Source organism: Astatotilapia calliptera, chromosome 10 (assembly GCF_900246225.1).
Source record: "Astatotilapia calliptera chromosome 10, fAstCal1.2, whole genome shotgun sequence".
In the NCBI taxonomy this organism is placed as follows: domain Eukaryota; kingdom Metazoa; phylum Chordata; class Actinopteri; order Cichliformes; family Cichlidae; genus Astatotilapia; species Astatotilapia calliptera.
In genome coordinates this window covers 5128945-5148194 of record NC_039311.1, presented here as the reverse complement: position 1 = coordinate 5148194, position 19250 = coordinate 5128945, and the positions used below count along the sequence as shown (strand labels likewise).

The following is a 19250-nucleotide window of genomic DNA, read 5'->3' as shown; positions in this document are numbered from 1 at the left end:
ACTCGCTGCTGTTTTCTAACAGTATTGTCACTTCCTGTTGTGCATTAGATTATAGATAGATAGATAATACTGCTCCAGCACTTATTTTTGTAACTGCCTTCTCACACCATAAAAATTCGTTGTTGAGAAATTCAGAAAAGTTTGTATTTTATGTCCAACAGCTTTAGTTTTAAGACACCCATGACTCATGCAAATATTTTTATTTATTTCTATAACTACGTGTACAGATCATTAACCTCCTAGGACCTGGCGTCCACATATGTGGACATCACATTTTGGGTTATTTAGACCAAAATACTAAATTTTGCTCTACAAGGGCCTGATATCCACTTACGAGGACATTATACTGCTACTGTTCTATCAAAAATTTTAACGAATATCCTCATATGTGGCTCTGATTTTTCATAAAAACAAAAATAAGGTAAAAAAAAATCTGCTAATTCTTTGTTTTTACATTCATCGGGCCCCAATATGCCCAAATATCAAAGAGAAATTAAAATTGCATGCCGTGGAAGAGTTCGGGTCTTAGGAGGTTAAAGGAAAAAAAGTATATGAGAAAACTTACATGAGTATACAGACAGACGTATCTATGGCCAAAGGTTCATTTTAGTTGCTTGAAGTTAAGTCTGGTTTATAATTCACATTCCCACTTGCATCACATTACATCAAAACTGCTTTAGTGCACTGTTTTTGAAGAAGACAGAGTTTACAGGGGTAAAGGCAGTACTATTACCATTAAAAGCCTGATCACATTTTTCAGTTTTTCTGACGTAGTGTGGAGCCTTCCTTATTTTTCAGAGGAATTATAGGTTAAGACTAAAACAAGTCTCCTCATTTGCTGTTGAAAAGTTATTTAACACTTTGAAGATAGTACCCTAACCTTATTCAGTCAGAATATGGGTTTTTAGCTTTTCTCTGCAAGTCTTTGCAATCAGAATAAGAGAAAATAGACATTTGAACTAATATGAATGCAAAAACTCTCATTTACATAGAAATCCTTGTTAGAAATAGAAATAAAAAAATTGACAAGTGCAGCTGATGGTGTGTTCTCTAATGGTGTTTGTCACAAACAGCATTGCAGGTTAAAAAAAAAAAAAAGAGTATTGCAAATCTGTACAAACCATAAGACTTCTGCAACAATTTCCTTTTGACAGGCAGGACCAAAGTAATGATGTTCAGCCATAATACACAATGCCAAGAAGAAAACTACACACAGCACATCGGTACTATCTGTAAGCATGGTGGTGGAGATTGTTGATTTGGGCCTGTTTTGTTTAGCCACAGTTTTGCGTGATGATATCTTACAGTCACTGAGTTGACTAGAATAAACTCTGTGTACCAAAGTATTTTGGAATCAAATGATAAGACATGCAAAAAATGTTTGTTTCCATTTTTAATTTGGACACAAGAGCTTTTACAAATGCAATATCAAGTTTTACTTTAAAAGCTTTATGCGTACTAGATAGCCCAGAAGTTGGATAACCAAAAGCAGAATGACATTTAAATCTACCTTGTTGGTTTCTTTCCTGTCCCATCCTGTCATGTACTCTGTGTGGAAGGCAGGATTGGACCCAAACACAGTCCCACAGACAAAGATTTAAACACAAAAAACCTCAGCATTATTGCTGGAACAAGTTAATACAGAACTGAACTGTAAAACCTAGGAACGAACTATGAACAGAACACAGTGTGAGGGAGATTACGACGACGAGCATAGGAAGACGCAGACACCAAATACAAGAGGAAACACGGCTGGCACTAATTACACTGACGAAACGGGGAAGAGCAAAACAGAACACACACCAATGAGAGACTATGGCTGTGTCCCAATTCAGGGTCTGCACGCTTGAACTACGCGCACTACGCGCACTACGTACGGTGCGTACTATGAGTACGAGAAGTGCGGAAGTGAGATGCTTGTGAAATGGGACGGTCTAGCCTTCGTCGCGCTGCTCAGGTTGCCTAGCAACCATGATACTAACCGCGAGTAACGTTACATACAGCTTTGTTTGACAGAAATGAAGGAGAAAGAAATGTTTTGTTAGTCATGCATTTTCGTCATGACATCACTTTGATTAGTTGAGTATCTGAGGCTGAGACCACGGGACTGTAAAACATGATTGTTGGGCTTCATTTCTGTACTGAGCAGTCATTTCAAGATTAGTCAGTAAATAACAATTAGTTGTTCATGAGACTAAAATCATCCCACTGTGGTAATGCAAATATAATATGGCCAATATTATAGTATTGTCAGATTATTATGATATATATATATAGGCTTTAAAACCAAGTTAACGCTGAAAGTACAAACATCACTAATGTCACACAACTTTGCCGACATGTGGCCAATAGTAATGTTTTAATGTTCTTCATTATTAAACATTCGCACATAAGTAAGTGACATCATATTCAGTACTTTGACAGTTCACTCTTCGGCCGCTCCCTTCTGCCGTATTTTGCGGCAAAATTATCTACACCCACCGCCGCGCTATGAATTGTGGGATATATGGGACCATGAAGCGTGCACCGCACCACGCTTGATATTTGGGGAAATCGACGGCGCATTTGGAGTATGCATTTGAAGTACACTTCGGATTGGGACAGCCGTTGTCGCGTGGCGGTGACGTAATCGCACTTAAAATGCGTACTTCAAGCGTGCAGACCCTGAATTGGGACACAGCCTATCAAAGCAAAACAGGAAGAACGCAGACTGAGTAGGACAGGGGTGTCCAACTCCAGGCATCAAGGTCAGTGTCCTGCAGGTTTTAGAAATCCTCCTGGGTCAGCACACCTGAATCAAATGATTAGTTCATTACCAGGCCTCTGGAAAACTTCAAGACATGTTGAGGAGGTCATTTAGCCATTTAAATCAAGGAGCAAGGACACGTCTAAAACCTGCAGGACACCGGCCCTTGAGGCCTGGAGTTGGACACCCCTGGACTGTGGGAACAGACAGATGCATATGAAGACTGACTGGGGAGGAATCACAAAGGCAAACCAAGACTAGAAATACAGAATAAACACAGGATATAATCATACTGGGCAAAGAAATATAAAATACACAGAGAACCTAATAAATAAAAAAGACTCAAAGAACCAAAAGACAAGAAACTCAAAATGCTGGGTGAGAATAACCCAGGACTGTGATACATCCTGTATTTTCCCACTCTCTCTTTCTCCTCGCTCCTCTTTTTTCCACCTTTAATGTCTAATAGAAGCGAAACAACTGAAAATTGAGAAAAATAAAAAAACAACCTCCAAACACCTTTTGGATGACAAAAAGGATTATGGTTGGATGAAGGGGCAGCTGAGAAATCTGCAGCACTGTGTCTGACGCTAAGCTAAGCATGAACCCGGACCTCTGTGATCCCCTTCTTCCCTTCTGGCACAGAGTTACAAACTGAATGGTTTATAGAGTTTTTGTCTGAAATATACGATGTGGTACTGGCATCAATAAATCCCTCAACCTCACACTTACGGTAAATTATTTTGTGCTGTAGGGTAGTAAGTAACAAGCATGGGGAAGTACATGCTCCTGTGATTTCCAGCTACCTTTGAAGCCTGTAGACTTATAGTTCCTCTGCAACCAGCTGTGAATCATGACTCAAGCTACATGTTACACACAAGTCAAAGTTACATATCCGCTGGGAAATAAGCAAAAAAGAGCAAGTTAAATATAGAGGTTAAATACAGGGGTCTTATATCATCAATGAATGACCAACATATATGTGTATCTGTCAATAATGTCATTGACAAACGTTCCTCAACTGGCGTGTAAAGCTTCAGTGTGGAAGATTGCTACAGTGGACTAACTACTACCGCAGCCACGACTTCTGAGAGACAAGCTGGAGCTATCGGGAGTGGACCACCACATGTCCCACTGGATACTGGACTACCTCACAGAACGTCCACAGTATGTGAGGTCACATAGCTGTGTCTCTGATATGCTGGTCTGCAGTACGGGGGCCCCACAGGGAACTGTGCTGGCACCGTTCCTCTTCACCCTCTACACTGCAGACTTCTCCATCAACTCCCCACGCTGCCACCTACTGAAGTTCTCTGACGACTCTGCCATAGTCGGCCTCATCACAGGTGAGGAGGACTCAGAGTACAGACAGTGGACTCTGGACTTTGTAGACTGGTGTCAGCAGAACCACCTGCTGATCAACGCCGGGAAAACGAAGGAGTTGGTGGTGGACTTCCGGAGACGCAGACCCACCACACTGACACCGGTGAACATCCAGGGAGTGGATAGGTACCTGGGTGGTCACCTGAATAATAAACTGGACTGGAGCCACAACACCGATGAACTTTACAGGAAGGGTCAGAGCAGACTCTACCTGCTGAGGCGGCTGAGGTCATTTGGAGTCCAGGGAGCGCTTTTAAAGACCTTCTATGACTCTGTGGTGGCATCTCTCATTTTTTTACAGTGTTGTATGTTGGAGCAGCAGTTTATCAGCAGCTGAGAGGAAGACCTTGGATAAACTCATCAGGAAGGCCAGCTCTGTTCTGGGATGCACCCTGGACCCAGTGCAGGTGGTGGGAGACAGAAGGACTCTGGCCAAAATAACATCTCTGATGGACAGAGTCTCCCACCCCATGCATGTAAATGTTGCTGAACTGCAGAGCTCCTTCAGTGACAGACTGCTGCGTCCTCGATGCATGAAGGAGCGTTTCCGCAGGTCCTTCCTCCCTGCAGCTGTCAGACTGTACAATCAACACTGCTCCCAACAATCATAGATGTTTACATCTGCGCTGTAACTGCAATAATTTAATCAACCGATTCGCACTACAACCTGGGTTTGCCTCTTATCTGTAGTTAATTTAATTTAATAACTGTACAGTACTCTGTTTATAGTAACTATTGTCCTTAATGTAAATATGTTTGTATATGTGTCTTTCTGGCTGCTGTTACAACCAAATTTCCCCTTGTGGGACAAGTAAAGGATTATTCTATTCTATTCTAACTGAGTCTTATGTTGGACCAGAACCTGGATTATAGTGAAATGCCAGCCCTCTTTTGTAGTCAGATGACCTAATGTCAGATAAAGCACGGCTGATTGATCATTTCCCTTTTCTTCATCTTTACAGTGACCTAAAGCGCAGAGTCAGTATTCTCATAGACGGCTCCCTAATAATTGCCCACGTCAAGCCAGAAGATGCTGGGAAATACACGTGTGCTCCAAGCAACAGCCTGGGCCGACCACCGACTGCCTCTGCCTACCTAACAGTGCAATGTGAGTGCCCTGTCTCTCTTTTTTTTTACTTTCTACATAGCAGTGGTGTGTGCTCTAGTCTGAGGTGCTGCTAAATGAACATTTCTGCAGCAGGATGAAATCTTGCTTATCCTTTCCTGGGGCAGCACCCATGAGAGACAGTTTCATCACAGCTTTTGATGGTTGTTGCAACTTTTTCTGCATTTTGCAGAAGCTTTCAATTGCATTTAATAAAAATTTTACACACTGAATGACTTTCATGTCTTAACTCTTTCAGTCAATATGATCCATATCCCAGGTTCAGTGTATTATTTTCCTTGATATCCGCTGTATCACCTTGCTGGCACCTATGGGCAATTTAGAATCACCAGTTAACCTAACTCCTCTAACTGCATGCTTTTGGGGTGTGGGAGGAAGCCTTTCTGTGTGTACAGTAGTCTGCATGCTCTCCCTGGCCAGCTACCATCCAGTCTAACTCAGGACCTTTTTGCTGTGGGGTAATAAGGCCAACCACCACACATACTGCCTGAGCTTATAATGAGATGCTGTTTTTATCACCAGCTTGCTGTCAGCTTTCCGCAGATACAGTAGAAGGATTACTTGTCCAATCAGGAATAAAATACCGAGTTTATGTCCATTTGATTGCATTAGAGCTCTGACTTCAGTTCAGGAGACGAGGCTTCAGGTAAAGAGGAAGAGAATGAGAAGGAGATGAGCGAGGTGAGATCAGTGATAGTGGAGTCAGATGAAGAAGAGAAGAACAAGAAAAGGAAGAAGTGATGATATAAATGTACAGTTTTGGCTGATTAACTTCTTGTTATTGATTATCATGACTTGAATATAACTAATAGTTATAGTGATTAACAGCATTTACTAGGTTGACCAACACTCAGAACAATGGGCAAGTCCAAGGAGCACTGTACCATCTGCTAAGCAAATCCGATCCGAAAAAGTAGGACGACCTCCAAATTCTTCAACTTCCCCTCAAAAGCTAGATAAATGAAAGTTGGACATATTTGGATGTTTTATATCATGGCATTGATGACATTCGGTATTAAATTGGTAAATATATACAACTGTGGTTCTGTGGGGGAAAGAGTCAAATAAAGCATAAAACCCTCCAAAAAGGCACAACACTAAGACAGTGCAGAGGTCCAGTGCACTGACTATAATAAGTGGAGGGACCAATGGCCTTTGTGGGGTCACCAACACAGGGGCCACACTCCTAACTACAGTATCTAGATGGACGGATAAATATTTAGAAAAAATTGCCACCTGTAGAGATGTAAGGAAGGAGTAAATTATTTATAGAGGCCAAACCTGTGTTTTAATGCTATTAAGTCGATCATTTTTTCTTGGAAGCATGGGGTTCAATAGAAGAACTGCAGTTTTTGGTTTGGCTTCATCAGCCCTGAATATTCTCCATGAAGAAAGATTCACTTTATCGTTGTTCAGCGTCACTGACCCCGAATTGTCAAACAATGGGTATGAGTCCATACCCATTCCAGGTTGGTCAGTTGATAAAAGTTGCTATCAAACCACCAGAAATTAATAAATGCTAAAAAGACTTAGGTCGAGTAAGACAGGTCGAGTAATAGAGCATTAGAGGCAGTGTGAGAAAACTTCAATAGATTAAACTTCCTGACAACTTCTTTTTTTTATTCAACACCTGTAACATTCACATGATTGATTGTAACTTATGTAGGTTTGAGAAAAATGTAAAGATAGTAACAGTCAATCTACAGCATAGGGACAGTGTCTGAAAGTGTCCTTTGATTTAATTTTTAATAGATTTTCCTCATTTGCTGCATTCACATGGAAAAGCTTTGGAAAAAATCTTCCAGTCTTGTAAAGTGCACATATTGGATGTGGGTAAGACAAAGCCGAATACTAACATGAGCCCTAGAACCTACAACTCATTGTAACTCCTCATCACTCTGCGTTGTTAAGAGGGGACACCAGTTTCTGTCCATCTGAGCTTGAGTCAAACCTGACACAGCTGTGAAACTGTGTGTCCAGAAATCAACTGAAATGCTCTGCACCGTGGAATCACTTTGGACACTCGACTAGTCTCCCGCCTAACTCTGTTCCACTTCTCATCCAAACATATAATCCCATGCAAACACCGGTTTTGCCTCTCAAATATACTTTTCTGTTTTATTTTGCTTCTGGTTGCTTTCTGCCCACATCCTCCCTTTTCTCCCCTTCTCTTCCCTCACTACTTCTTCTGATTTGTACCCATTTATGAATATTTATTCATATGCACACCAGCACGTCTCTGTCTCTCCCTTCCCCATCTTCATGATTATTACTGCCTCCTCATTTCTCTGTCCCATCATAAAACACTCTATCAGTCCATCAGTCACTCCCAGCTTGAGCCACTAAATAAAAGCATCTGGCTTTTATTTGCATGTCTCAGGACGAGCACTGAGAGCTCGGCCTTGTCTGCTGGTGACCGGCCATCAGCAGTAGTCAAGGCAACAGACAATTTGAATTCCCTCACTCTCCCGCTTTGTTAGATTGTGGTGTGTGTCTGTGTGTGTGTGTGTGTGTGTGTGTGTGAGAGAGAGAGAGAGAGAGAGAGAGAGAGAGAGAGAGAACAGAGGTAGGAAACAGCAGTCACAAGAGGGAGGGAGCAGTGAGAGGAGAGGGGATTACATCATTGCTGTAGGACCACTTTTCTGTTTGACTGCAGAGGGCTCTCTCTTTTCTTTCTTTCCTCTTATTCTCACCTCATCCTTTTTTATCTCTCTCTATCAATCCTCAACCACTCTCCCTATTTATGTCATTATTCTTTTTCATGTCTTATTTGGTTTAAATCTCTCTCCTCAGCTGTCTGTGTCTTTCTCCCCGAAGCGTTTGCCAGGGAATAACTTCCCCCAAAGCATCTTATAGTGGGAACCAGCGTGTCGTGAGCGATAGGCTGTCTCAGAGCTATATTTAGAAACTTGACTGTGGTGCCAGTGGCAGTGCTGCTCTGGGCTCTTTGTGGCAGAATGACGGTCGGCCAGAGGTTTGGACTTTAGAGGACAACTACTGTAGTACAAAGTTGTTTTGGTGACACGTCTCTTTTTCTCCCTCTCTCACCTGTGTTCTTTCCCACGCTCAGCCTCACTCGCCCTTCTCTCCATCGCTCTGCAGATAGCACTCCTCCCACTCACACCATCTCTCCTCCTTATCACCCAGTGCTTACTGTGAAGCTTTCCTCCCTGACCTCATTCAGACATTACACTATTCTCACCCCTTTACAATTCCAGATTGAATAAGTTTTGCTTCCCTTTCCCTCCATCAGTCATCCTTTCTGTCCCAAAGAAACCAAGGGGCTGAGCTTGTTCATCATAGCAAATCCCTATTATTTGAGAGTTAAAATTGAGAGGGGACATCTGGAAGGATGTCTGCTAAAGTAGAGACGATCAATTAACCTTGAACTAATCCGAGCTGCTCTGAATGATTGAATGAGGTAGTTTATGTGTCACATGATGTCACAGGAATTTTTGATTTTGTCTGTAACTAACTGTGACTACAAATACATTTGAAAATCACAACAACTTTCATCTGACTTAGTAATATTTAGGTAAGGTTTGAGACTATTTAAAGTTACTGGATACATTATAAGAAAAATGAACATATTAACATGTCATGCTGTTATGTTATTGCTTGAGCACAGAGGTTCAAGATTGTTTCAGGTATGTGGTGGCACCTGTATCACAATTAGCATGTAATTTGTTCAGTTCTCTGACGAGACGAGCAGTGACGATCATGTTGAATTGAGTCGTTAATGAAGGTGTAATGTTTTGAAACTGTGTGTGTGTGTGTGTGTGTGTGTGTGTGTGTGTGTGTGTGTGTGTGTGTGTGTAGCAAACATCTAGCGTAAAGTGACAAAAGCTTGTAAAACCTTGCTTTGGTTGCCAAACTGTTTTAGAATTTATCAAAGTTGCCTTATAATTCAATACTTTTTTATGTTTCCGTGACCACTGAAAGAATATTGAAGCTCCATTCCTCATTCAGCCCAATAGGGGCTTCAAACTAACTGTTTAAATCTAGGTTAGTATCAAAGTACCTGACCTCTGAGAAGTCAGGTACTTTTTTCACTCATTTTCAGCCCAGTCCTTGTATCTGATCATTGTCAGAGAAATGTCTATTTGCTTGTTAAGCCATTTAACACTGACCTATGAATAATTTAAGGATAAAGAACGCAACTAATTCAATAAATATATTAGTTTTTTGTCTACACATAACAACCTATCAAAGATCTAACTTTTAATCGAATTTTTAGGCACTTTTTTATGTAAACATGCATAATTTCTTCCTATATTTTTAGCTAAATCTACATGAAATGCCAAAGTTAAGGCAATCATAAAATAGTATTATTCCACCAAAAAGATGCTGTGTGGCATGTCCTTAAAAACCTTAAGAAAACTGCTCAAGTGAAGCACAAAGATAGTAACAGTCAATCTACAGCAGGGGTGCCCAATCCCGGTCCTCGAGAGCTACCGTCCTGCAGCTTTTAGATGCATCCTTGTTCCCACACAGCTGAATCAAATGAATGGCTTGTTATCAGGCCTTTGCCAAACATGATGGCATGCTGAAGAGGTAATCAAACCATTTGATTCAGCTGTGTTGGAGTAGGGATGCATCTAAAAGCTGCAGGATAGTAGCTCTCGAGGACCGGGATTGGGCAGCCCTGATCTACAGCATAGGGACAGTGTCTGAAAGTGTCCTTAAGAATATTTAAAAATCCACCAAGGACCTGACACATGCCCCCAGAGCTACATCTGACCCTTTCGTTGATCCAGCTACTGATACCTCATCAGAAACGGTCTCAGGAGAAGGGTTGCTGTCAAGAAGCCATTCTTAAGAAAGGGAAAGGCTGAGGTATGTCAAATTACATAAGAACTGCACCGAAAATCAGTGGCAACAGGTTTTATGTTTATAAATTTTTGGTTCAAATTATCATCAGTTGGTACATTGAGCGTCACAGCTATAAAACACAGTGGAGGAGCTGTCCTTTGGTGCTACATCTCAACCATATGCTGTAGCTGTAGCTTCTAAATACTAACTAAGCAGAGGCAGATGCGATGGTAGTATGATTTTTCTCACCTTTGGAAGACGTGGACCTAACATAGCATATTTCCCCAAATTCCTAAAATGTACCTTTACACATCAGACAGTGTTATGAAGAGCAAAGTCATCAACTACTTGTGATGGATGAATTAGCAAACAGACAGAATAGTAAACTTGTAATTTCCATGTACAGTCTGACATTTTGTCCAGCCTAATCAATTTCCATGGAAGATGCGATTTTGTGTAATTTAATCACTAGAAACCAATGCATCCATCTGAATCTAAAGTCATGTCAAGTCAACAGTGATGCCGTCCCTACATGTAAGCTTTGACAGATTGGAAAAAAGACAAGTAAAAGCATGTTATTAGTATTAATATTGTGTAGCAGATGTGCCTCAGGGGAGCTGAAAACATCAAACGGCAGAAAATAGCAGATCGTACTGACATTCATTTTCCAAACAATACTTTTTAGGAAAAGAAAAGTATTAGATTCTGAATATAATGAAGGTGCAGAGGTGTCTGACAATAACCAGGATTCACCAGACCAGATGTTCTTCATATACATAACTGGATTCATTTATTAATTTTATTTTGTCATTATTTCAATTATTTTGATGATGAGCCCACATTCTGTGAACAGTGCCCTCTCTGTTTCTCTGCACATCTACTAGAACAACTAACAGGCATTGCGCTGCCACAAAGTGATGGTTTAGCATGTGGGTTATTCTCTCTTTGTGTTTTTTTTTTACCAGATCCTGCCCGTGTGGTAAACATGCCATCAGTCATCTACGCAGCCATTGGTCTGCCTGGCTTCATTCGCTGTCCTGTAGATGCCAACCCCCCTGTAACTCTGGTTAAGTGGAAAAAAGATGGCCTCCCTCTGCGGATAGATAAGGTGAGCCGGCGCTTTGCTGCTTTTGTCCCTTTCTTCCACTTTTCCTAACTTTAGTCTGGAAATGAATGCTTCATTCCTGCTGTTGTGATTACATTTTTCACATTGATTGTTTTACTTTAAGTGCACTTCTCTGTTTCTTACTCAAGAGAAGAGATTCAGGATTTTTTAAATCATATTTACTGACAACCATCACACTGGTAATCTGTCTACTCCTTCTTATCCGCTGAGCACAATTTCTCCATCCTTAGTACCCTGGTTGGAGTCAAATGGAAGATGGGAGCATCCGTGTGGCAGAGGTGACGGAGGACTCTCTTGGCACCTATACCTGCATGCCTTACAATGCCCTGGGTTCCATGGGATGGTCGCCTCCTGCTCCCCTGGTGCTAAAGGTACATATATTTAGGCCACATATGTGAATGCTCAGCACTTCCCTCTTCTGGCATTTAAAGGTTTACTGATAGGACTTACTGAAGTCTGAAAGGTGTGGATTTGTTTTCTCATTTGCAGACAGTTTACTGTATATCGCAACATTTTTTATTTATTTGAAATACAGGAACTATTTAGAACACTTCAGATTAAATGAATAATATACATAAACCTTTCCAAGCTTTCCACTTTTTTGACAACTGCAACATGATGTTAATTTGCCCAGTTCAATAAATCTCACCCTGAATACGAAGGGCACAAGCATCCATCTGTCTCCAGGATTAAATGCAACTTCACTCATGTGTACTCTTCAGTGAAGACAGCTCTTCTCAATTTCTTTCTGGGCAGGACCCTCCCAAATTCTCAGTGGTTCCTGGAGGGGTGTACAGGCAGGAGGCTGGAAGAGAACTGGTCATCCCCTGTGAAGCAGAGGGAGACCCTTTTCCCAACATCACATGGAGGAAGGTAAAACCCCTTGCACATCATACATCCTCCCTACATGTGCACAGCCTGTCCACTGAATCTCATGTGTAAGGCAGCTCATTAGTCGGTGCTTCTTGTTGTGTTATGTCACATTCACTGTTTTCCACTGAGGAACCTTCATTTCTAAAATCACTGTCTGTAGTGGATGCTCCGATTTTAATTTCACTGTACTGTATGTCATTGTAGCATTTTTAATCACATTTTAATGATGTCTATAAAAAATGCAATCAGGGAACATATTAGATTCTCTCAATTCTTTTCTTAATCATGGGGTGTGTTTAATCCTGCTTACTGACTACTGTATGATTAGCTATTGTTTCTGTCTCTCATTTACTGAACACACATTTTATCATTTTGTATTGTTGCAGATGTCAGATGGTAGGTTGGGCTTTTTAGTAGCTGTTAAACTACTGGTTGTTTTTGGGTTGTTTTTTTTTAAGTGTACATTTTGTATGACACATGCCAATGCACTGTTTTCTTTATCTTTTGCATTGGCTGGCTCTATCTTTCCATGCTCCGGGTGGATTGCAGGTAGGGAAGCCCAGTAAAAGCAAGCACAATGTTCTGCCCCGAGGCAGCTTACAGTTGAAGTCACTCACAAAGGAGGACCATGGGGAGTGGGAGTGTGTCGCCACCAATGTTGCCACGAGCATCACTGCCAGCACGCACGTCCAAGTCATAGGTACCTGAATACATAAATGCACAAACACATATAGATATGTAGACGCACACGTACAAATATCAAATTCTCTTTCTTTAGCAACTATAGTGTTAGCTGTAGACCAAGGCCTCTTTCCCCAGCAGCTTCTAATTTCTTACTGCCAAACTTTTAATTTTATGTTGCAGATTAAGATTAGTTGGCAATATTGTAGCAACTCTGAAGGAAAAGACTAAAAATGGTTATTTAGAGCCAGAACTGACTACATTTAAATTGATGGTAGTGGGGAGGGAGGGTTGATCTAACTGATTATTAGAATACTAAATGCTAAGTTACTAGCTAACTGTAGCTAACTAGCTTAGAAAGTAACATTTTGTTATGTGTTAGAGATTCTTGAACTGTTGGTTGAAATCTATAATTAATAACTAGAAAATGCATTTTCTGAAGAAACTGCTGTGTGAATGCTAACCTCAACTCATTTCATTGCTGTTTTTCAATTCGGAGCTTATAGTTGCAATTCTCACACGTCTTTACAAAAGACGCAGGGGAACTTTTTCTTTAAACGATGCAATACAGAGCAACAAAATCACACACTTCTGAACTGTTTTGCTCAGTAATTAGTTATAACTTGTCAAATTCCAAGAGCAGTCATTGGTCTTGTTTGCCTTGGCCTATTTGTCTTGGCCTTTGTTCTTGCTGACCACTGTGCCTCATTTATGGATGTAAGCCAGTCAAATCAGCAGAATACAATGGCTGTATCCCACTGGCTCCAAATTATTTTCCTGGTTTTTTTGGCTCAAGTATAACAAGTAAACAATACATTGAGCCATTTTACTGGTAGTATTTACTATGCAGGTAAAATTTTACATTACTGGACCCAACTCAGCTCACAATAAGTTTGTTTGACAGGTAAAATAAATGTAGGGTACCACAGCAGGGCAACTCGGTGACTAATGTGCCCTTTTAAAAATTGCTTCCCCTCTCTGCAGGCACAAGCCCCCACGCCCCCACCAATGTCCATGTGGCTGCGTTCTCCACTTTGGCCAATGTGTCTTGGGAAGCAGGATATAATGGAGGTTTCCAGCAGACATTCTCAGTCTGGTATGGCCATGTGTGAGTCATCCTAGCATGCTTTGCTTCCTGCTTTTTCTTCTTCCAATGTGTCCTCTGTTATTTCTGAAAATGTCTTTTCCAGGGTTGTGTTCAGAACAGTTGTGAAAACGTAGAGATGGAAAATACATGGAGTTCCAGTGTCTGTGAGTTTTCATCTCTGCTCTTGGAGTTTTCTTGAGGAACGCAATAAAAACAATAACAAAAAATACAGCAACTAAACTGAACTCAACCCAGACTTCTCTGTTCTGCTGCTGCTGCTGCTGCTGCTGCTGCTGCTTTGCCACTGCTTGACTAGGGAAAAGGCCTGGGTTAAAAATATGTGTTCAGTCTCACAAGATTTTAGCCATGGCAGGTACTGTTACATTTTGAATCACAATAATTTCTTTTCTCATATTCTTATATTTTCTTACATCTGAGATGTCCAAAATGTATAATGCAGTACAAAGTGAGTTGATGATGTGCTGCTAATCCTGGGTTGTTAAAGTCTACATGTTAAAGTCTATGGTGTTTAAACTTCTTTAGGGAACATGTGGTACTATTTTAACCCAGGTCTGCAAGGGAACCATTTGCATTTTGGATGATCGATGTGAACACTGTGTAGTTATTAGATGTCAAAGAAACTCCGGTAGACTGAAGTAGATTTTTTTTAAAATCCAGTACTATAGAGCAGCGGTCCCCAACCTTTTTTGCGCCACGGACCGGTTTATACCCGACAATAGTTTCACGGACCGGCCTTTAAGGTGTCGCGGATAAATACAACAAAATAAAACTAGTACCGGTACCAAAAAAAGAAGATTTATTCATAACACACGTGAAAAGACCCAGGAAAACCGAGTTAACGATAAAAAACGATAACAAAATAACGCTGAAAACCGATAAAAACCCTGAAAACCATACATTTCACACCTGAGCCTCAACTCTCGCGGCCCGGTACCAAACGACTCACGGACTGGTACCAGTCCGAGGCCCGGGGGTTGGGGACCGCTGCTATAGAGTATTAATAGCTCAGCTGAACAAAATGTATTGAAAACATAATGACAAAAAATTTATACAGACGAAATAATTCACTCTGGTAGTTGCTCAAGATGCATCTCTACTTTATGAAGTACAGTTATTGTCAAACTAGAGATGCACGTAAGACACGAATGTCTTAAATTTCACCACTTAAATAGTGAAAGACATAAAGCGAGCATCAGATATAGTGCTGCTGCCAAAAACTAGCCTTGCTTATCAGAGTAGCAGTGGTGCCCTCTCCAGTTCTATGGTTCTAGTTTAAACGGTTCTATATCAAACTATTACCTGAAAATTATGATTTCATTTTAATGTCTGAATTGAAAGAATAGTTTGTTAAACAGGTTAATTAGTTTCATTAGAGAAATGCACCTATGAGACTGGTCATTCCCTAAAATGAAGGCTATAAGTCACCTATCAGCTCTTCACCCGTTTCACAAAAACTACTCAAGATATACAAAAATTCAGTGAGTGATTTAGGCAAAATTCAGGAAAGGTCTCATGGTCTTTTTACAGTAATGCACCATGTTTTTGATATTATTGTCTGGAGGATGGTATAGTATCTTTATCTGGCAGTTTAGCAAGACTGTATTATGTGTTCAGCTTTTGAGTCTCTTCTGCTGGCACACGTTAAATCACTGTAAAAGAAAAAAACTGTAACATTCAGCTGTGCTTTTTATAGACAAAGTCAATACCACATGAAGTCTCTAATTAGGTGAGATAGTGCAATTTAGAATAATCCCTCTTAAGCAATTTTCCAGTCATTACACACGAGTTTGGGAGCATATTCACTGAAAAATAAATAAGACAGTCAAGGAAAATGTAGTGCTTTATTCCATATTCCATACAACCAGCTCTAATTTGAAGGGATTCCTCATATTTGTGGATTTCTTTATAGCACAGTGTTTACAACATTAAACACGAGAGTACTACTTGTACTTGCCACAAATCACACAATATGCAAGTAAAGATTATTAGGGATCATTAGCTTAAACATCAGCAGTATTGCTGGTGTGAAGTTCATTTGATATTTACGATGCCGTGTTCACATCCAAAGGATCAGGCTCGACTAAATTAAGCCCCACATGCTCTCCGCAACCCATCATACTTTAGTAACACAGTGATGAGACCAGAGAGCAGCACAGATATAAAAACAAGGAGGCAGCTGCTTCAATTAATATTAATTAATCTTCATACTGACAACAAGCATCAGATCCCTCTATACTTCTGCTGTCATTTAAAAGGGTCTTTAAACCTTTCCACTACAGCTGATACACTTACTGATTGTTTAAAGCACTTTAGGGTACTAGTATAGGTCCAAACATCAGCACAGAGATGATTCTGAAAACCCTAAGTGGACACTGTTTTGCTGCATTCATGCAAGTCTAAACCCTGCCAGACAAAGGTGGAAGTTGTTCAAATAAGATCTGGAAATGAAACATTTTTTTTGTGGGTTCACTTACAGTGCTGTGATATTTCCGCCCTTCCCCTTGACATACCTATGTGTTTAAGATCATCAAACTAATTTTAATATTAGGCAAAGAAAGCCTGAGTAAATACAAAATGCAGTTTTTCTGTAAAAGGCTGATGGGGCGGGTGACGTGGACACCCAAGTTTGTGAATGTCATAACTCGAAAACGAAGTGATGTAGGAGCTTCAGTTTAAGTGAATCTACAGAAAATCTCATAGGAAACCGTGACCATTGAGAAGGAAGTGACTTAGGACTAGAAATTGATACCAGAAATCTTGGATGAGTTCAAATCTCAGTGACTTTGACCTCAAGGTTAGGTTTCAGAGGTCAAGTTTTCTGAAAATCTTATGAATGCAATAACTTAAGAACAAAGTAGGATCTTTAAAATTGATACCATATGTGCACCTACTAGGAGGCTAGGAGGAGGAGTACCATTGGCTGCCACCAGTATTTTTTTAATAATGATTTCATTTATTAAGGGAAAAAAATGATTGTTCCATTGATGTCCTTCCTGGATCACCTCTCCCCACAAACCGTCTCTATGGACGAGCCAAACGAAGTAATGGAAAAATACATCTAATAATAATAATGGATTGCATTTATATAGCGCTTTTCGAGACCCTCAAAGCGCTTTACAATTCCACTATTCATTCACACACTGGTGGAGGCAAACCACAGTTGTAGCCACAGCTGCCTTGGGGCAGATTGACAGAAGCGAGGCTGCCATATCATGCCATCGGCCCCTCTGGCCATCACCAGTAGGTGAAGTGTCTTGCCCAAGGACACAATGACTGAGACTGTCTGAGCCGGGACTCAAGCCGGCAACCTTCCGATCACAAGACGAAGTGCCAACTCTTGAGCCACGATCGCCCCTGAATCTATCATTCATTGGCATCATCTGTGCCTAATTCTATCCCCCTGGATGTGGATTTGTCTTCTAAGCGGCCATATGACTGACTCCCGTCACGCTACGTGGCATGTATTCTTTGCTAGAGTTCCAAGTTTCCAAGTATGAGCCCATTCGTGCATCGTTGGACTCCTTGCCCTGGAGATTGAGTCTTTTTTGAGCCTTGGGTTTTGTAGCCGGTCTGTCTCCTTCGTCAGGTAACACCATAGTGCCACTGACCATAGTCAATCAGTGTTCCAAGGCTGCCTATTTTGTTTCATTAGTGACTGCTCAATTACTTACTGACCATGTGTGTTCTGTCACCACTGAATTCCTTAGGATATTGTCTCTGATCTTGGCTCACAGTTCACCTCTAGAGTCTGGAGGGCTGGAATTGGTGCAATTGGTGTCTAGGTTAGTTTCTCTTCTGGTTTCCAATCTCAGACAGACTGAAAAGATTAACCAGGAACTGGAAGTGGACCCTCTGTGAGTAGTGCACTTGTAGCTTGCAACTTCCCTGGCTAGAGTATGCTCACAACTACATGACCTCCATGTTTACAGGTCTCTCTTCAAGGTGTCCCTCAGTCACCAGCTATCACTGGTCCCATCTCAGGAAGGTGAGCTCTGTTCCATCTGTTTAGCATCACCTTTGTCGCTGTCTTTAGTTAAAGAGAGCAACCCAAGCAGTCTTGCTTAGAACATAGAGACCAAGTGACTGGGTAGCCGTCATCTTTTGGCACCTGCGTACCTTCCAGGTCAAAAAGTCAGGTTGTCTTCAAAAGTATGAAATTATGATGAATCTAAAAAACTGTCTTTCAACTACACTACAAAAAGGAGATCATAATCAACCCTGTCACTGTGTCTTTGAAACTGCCTAAGACCCAAAACTCATTAGCTGAAACCTGTCTGTTTCAGTCCTCTGTGCCCTTTTTCCAATCCCCCCCCCCCCTTCCCCTCCCCACCTACCTGGGTGATTGGGAGTTATTGATTGGGGTTATGTGCAAGACAAAAGACACAGGGTTCCATGGTCTGCCATTTTGGATCCCTCACTGGTCAAGGGGTTCCATCAAAAGTATCCCAAAAACCCAGTATGTCACTAAGAGGCTCCTATTAAGCAGGCGGTGTTACGGCCGAGTAGCCGGCGTGTTGTGGTGTGGAGCCATTATTGAGGCAGATGAAACACATGAAAACAAACGAGAAAATAAACAGAACGAGAACTAACAAAACCTAGAGTGGGAGTAACTAAAACATGAAACCTGAAAATGCTGAAAACAATGAACCACGGAGACGTCAGGAGGTAAACCGATGAATTCACAATGAACAAAGGGAGACAGAGAACATAAATACACAGAACGGTAACGAGGGAAGTGGAAACACAGCTGACACAAATGAACATAATGCCACAGGGGACGCAAAACTACACACGCTGAACATGGAACGCAAGACTGTCAAAATAAAACAGGAAACATAGTGAGATATAGACTGTGACAACAGGAGCCTGAGAGAGGGATCGAGAGGGGACACTTGACAGAGGGAGCGAGACATGACGGGCATGGGAGACATGGAACAAAACACGTGGAGGAAAACATGTAAACAGGAAGAGGAGACGAGACACCTCGACCAGACAACATGGAAACAATTATAACTAAACATAGCAGCAAATACAAAGATAAACTCAACACTAAATAATAGAAAACTAAAAAATTACAACACAAAGAAACCATAACCCCAAAAGCTGGGTCAAATGACCTAGAACCATGACAGATGGTATTGGCACGGTCTCCTGGTGCTCCTGTGTGCCATTTCTGTCCGTTTCTTCTCCTTTGTGGGTTTTTTTTTTTTTTGCTCTCCCTGTCTCCTTTCAGTGTGTGCGTGGGTTTACTCTGTTTGTTTCAGAGGCGGGATTCCTCTGGGTTTTCTCACCCTCCTGGTTTTTCACACCTGGAAGTTGTTGCCAATCAACCCACCTGTGTGGAACGTTAACCCATCTGAGCCTTAAGTATCAGATGGGTTGCTAGATTGTTGGA

At 41.2% G+C, this 19250-nt stretch overlaps 1 protein-coding gene across 5 annotated transcripts in view; it reads left to right on the top strand.

The window, feature by feature from the left end:
* The window catches only part of igsf9bb (immunoglobulin superfamily, member 9Bb), a 142827-nt gene that overhangs the window by 78607 nt on the left and 44970 nt on the right, over positions 1–19250 (top strand). For 3 of the 5 annotated variants that reach the window (XM_026183242.1, XM_026183244.1, XM_026183246.1), the window contains exons 7-12: positions 5092–5237; positions 11033–11175; positions 11424–11564; positions 11950–12066; positions 12616–12766; positions 13732–13855. In XM_026183242.1, coding sequence (XP_026039027.1) covers positions 5092–5237; positions 11033–11175; positions 11424–11564; positions 11950–12066; positions 12616–12766; positions 13732–13855 — 822 coding nt within the window. The remainder of the gene's footprint in view (positions 1–5091; positions 5238–11032; positions 11176–11423; positions 11565–11949; positions 12067–12615; positions 12767–13731; positions 13856–19250) is intronic. The other 2 variants (XM_026183245.1, XM_026183243.1) reach the window with 1 other exon arrangement.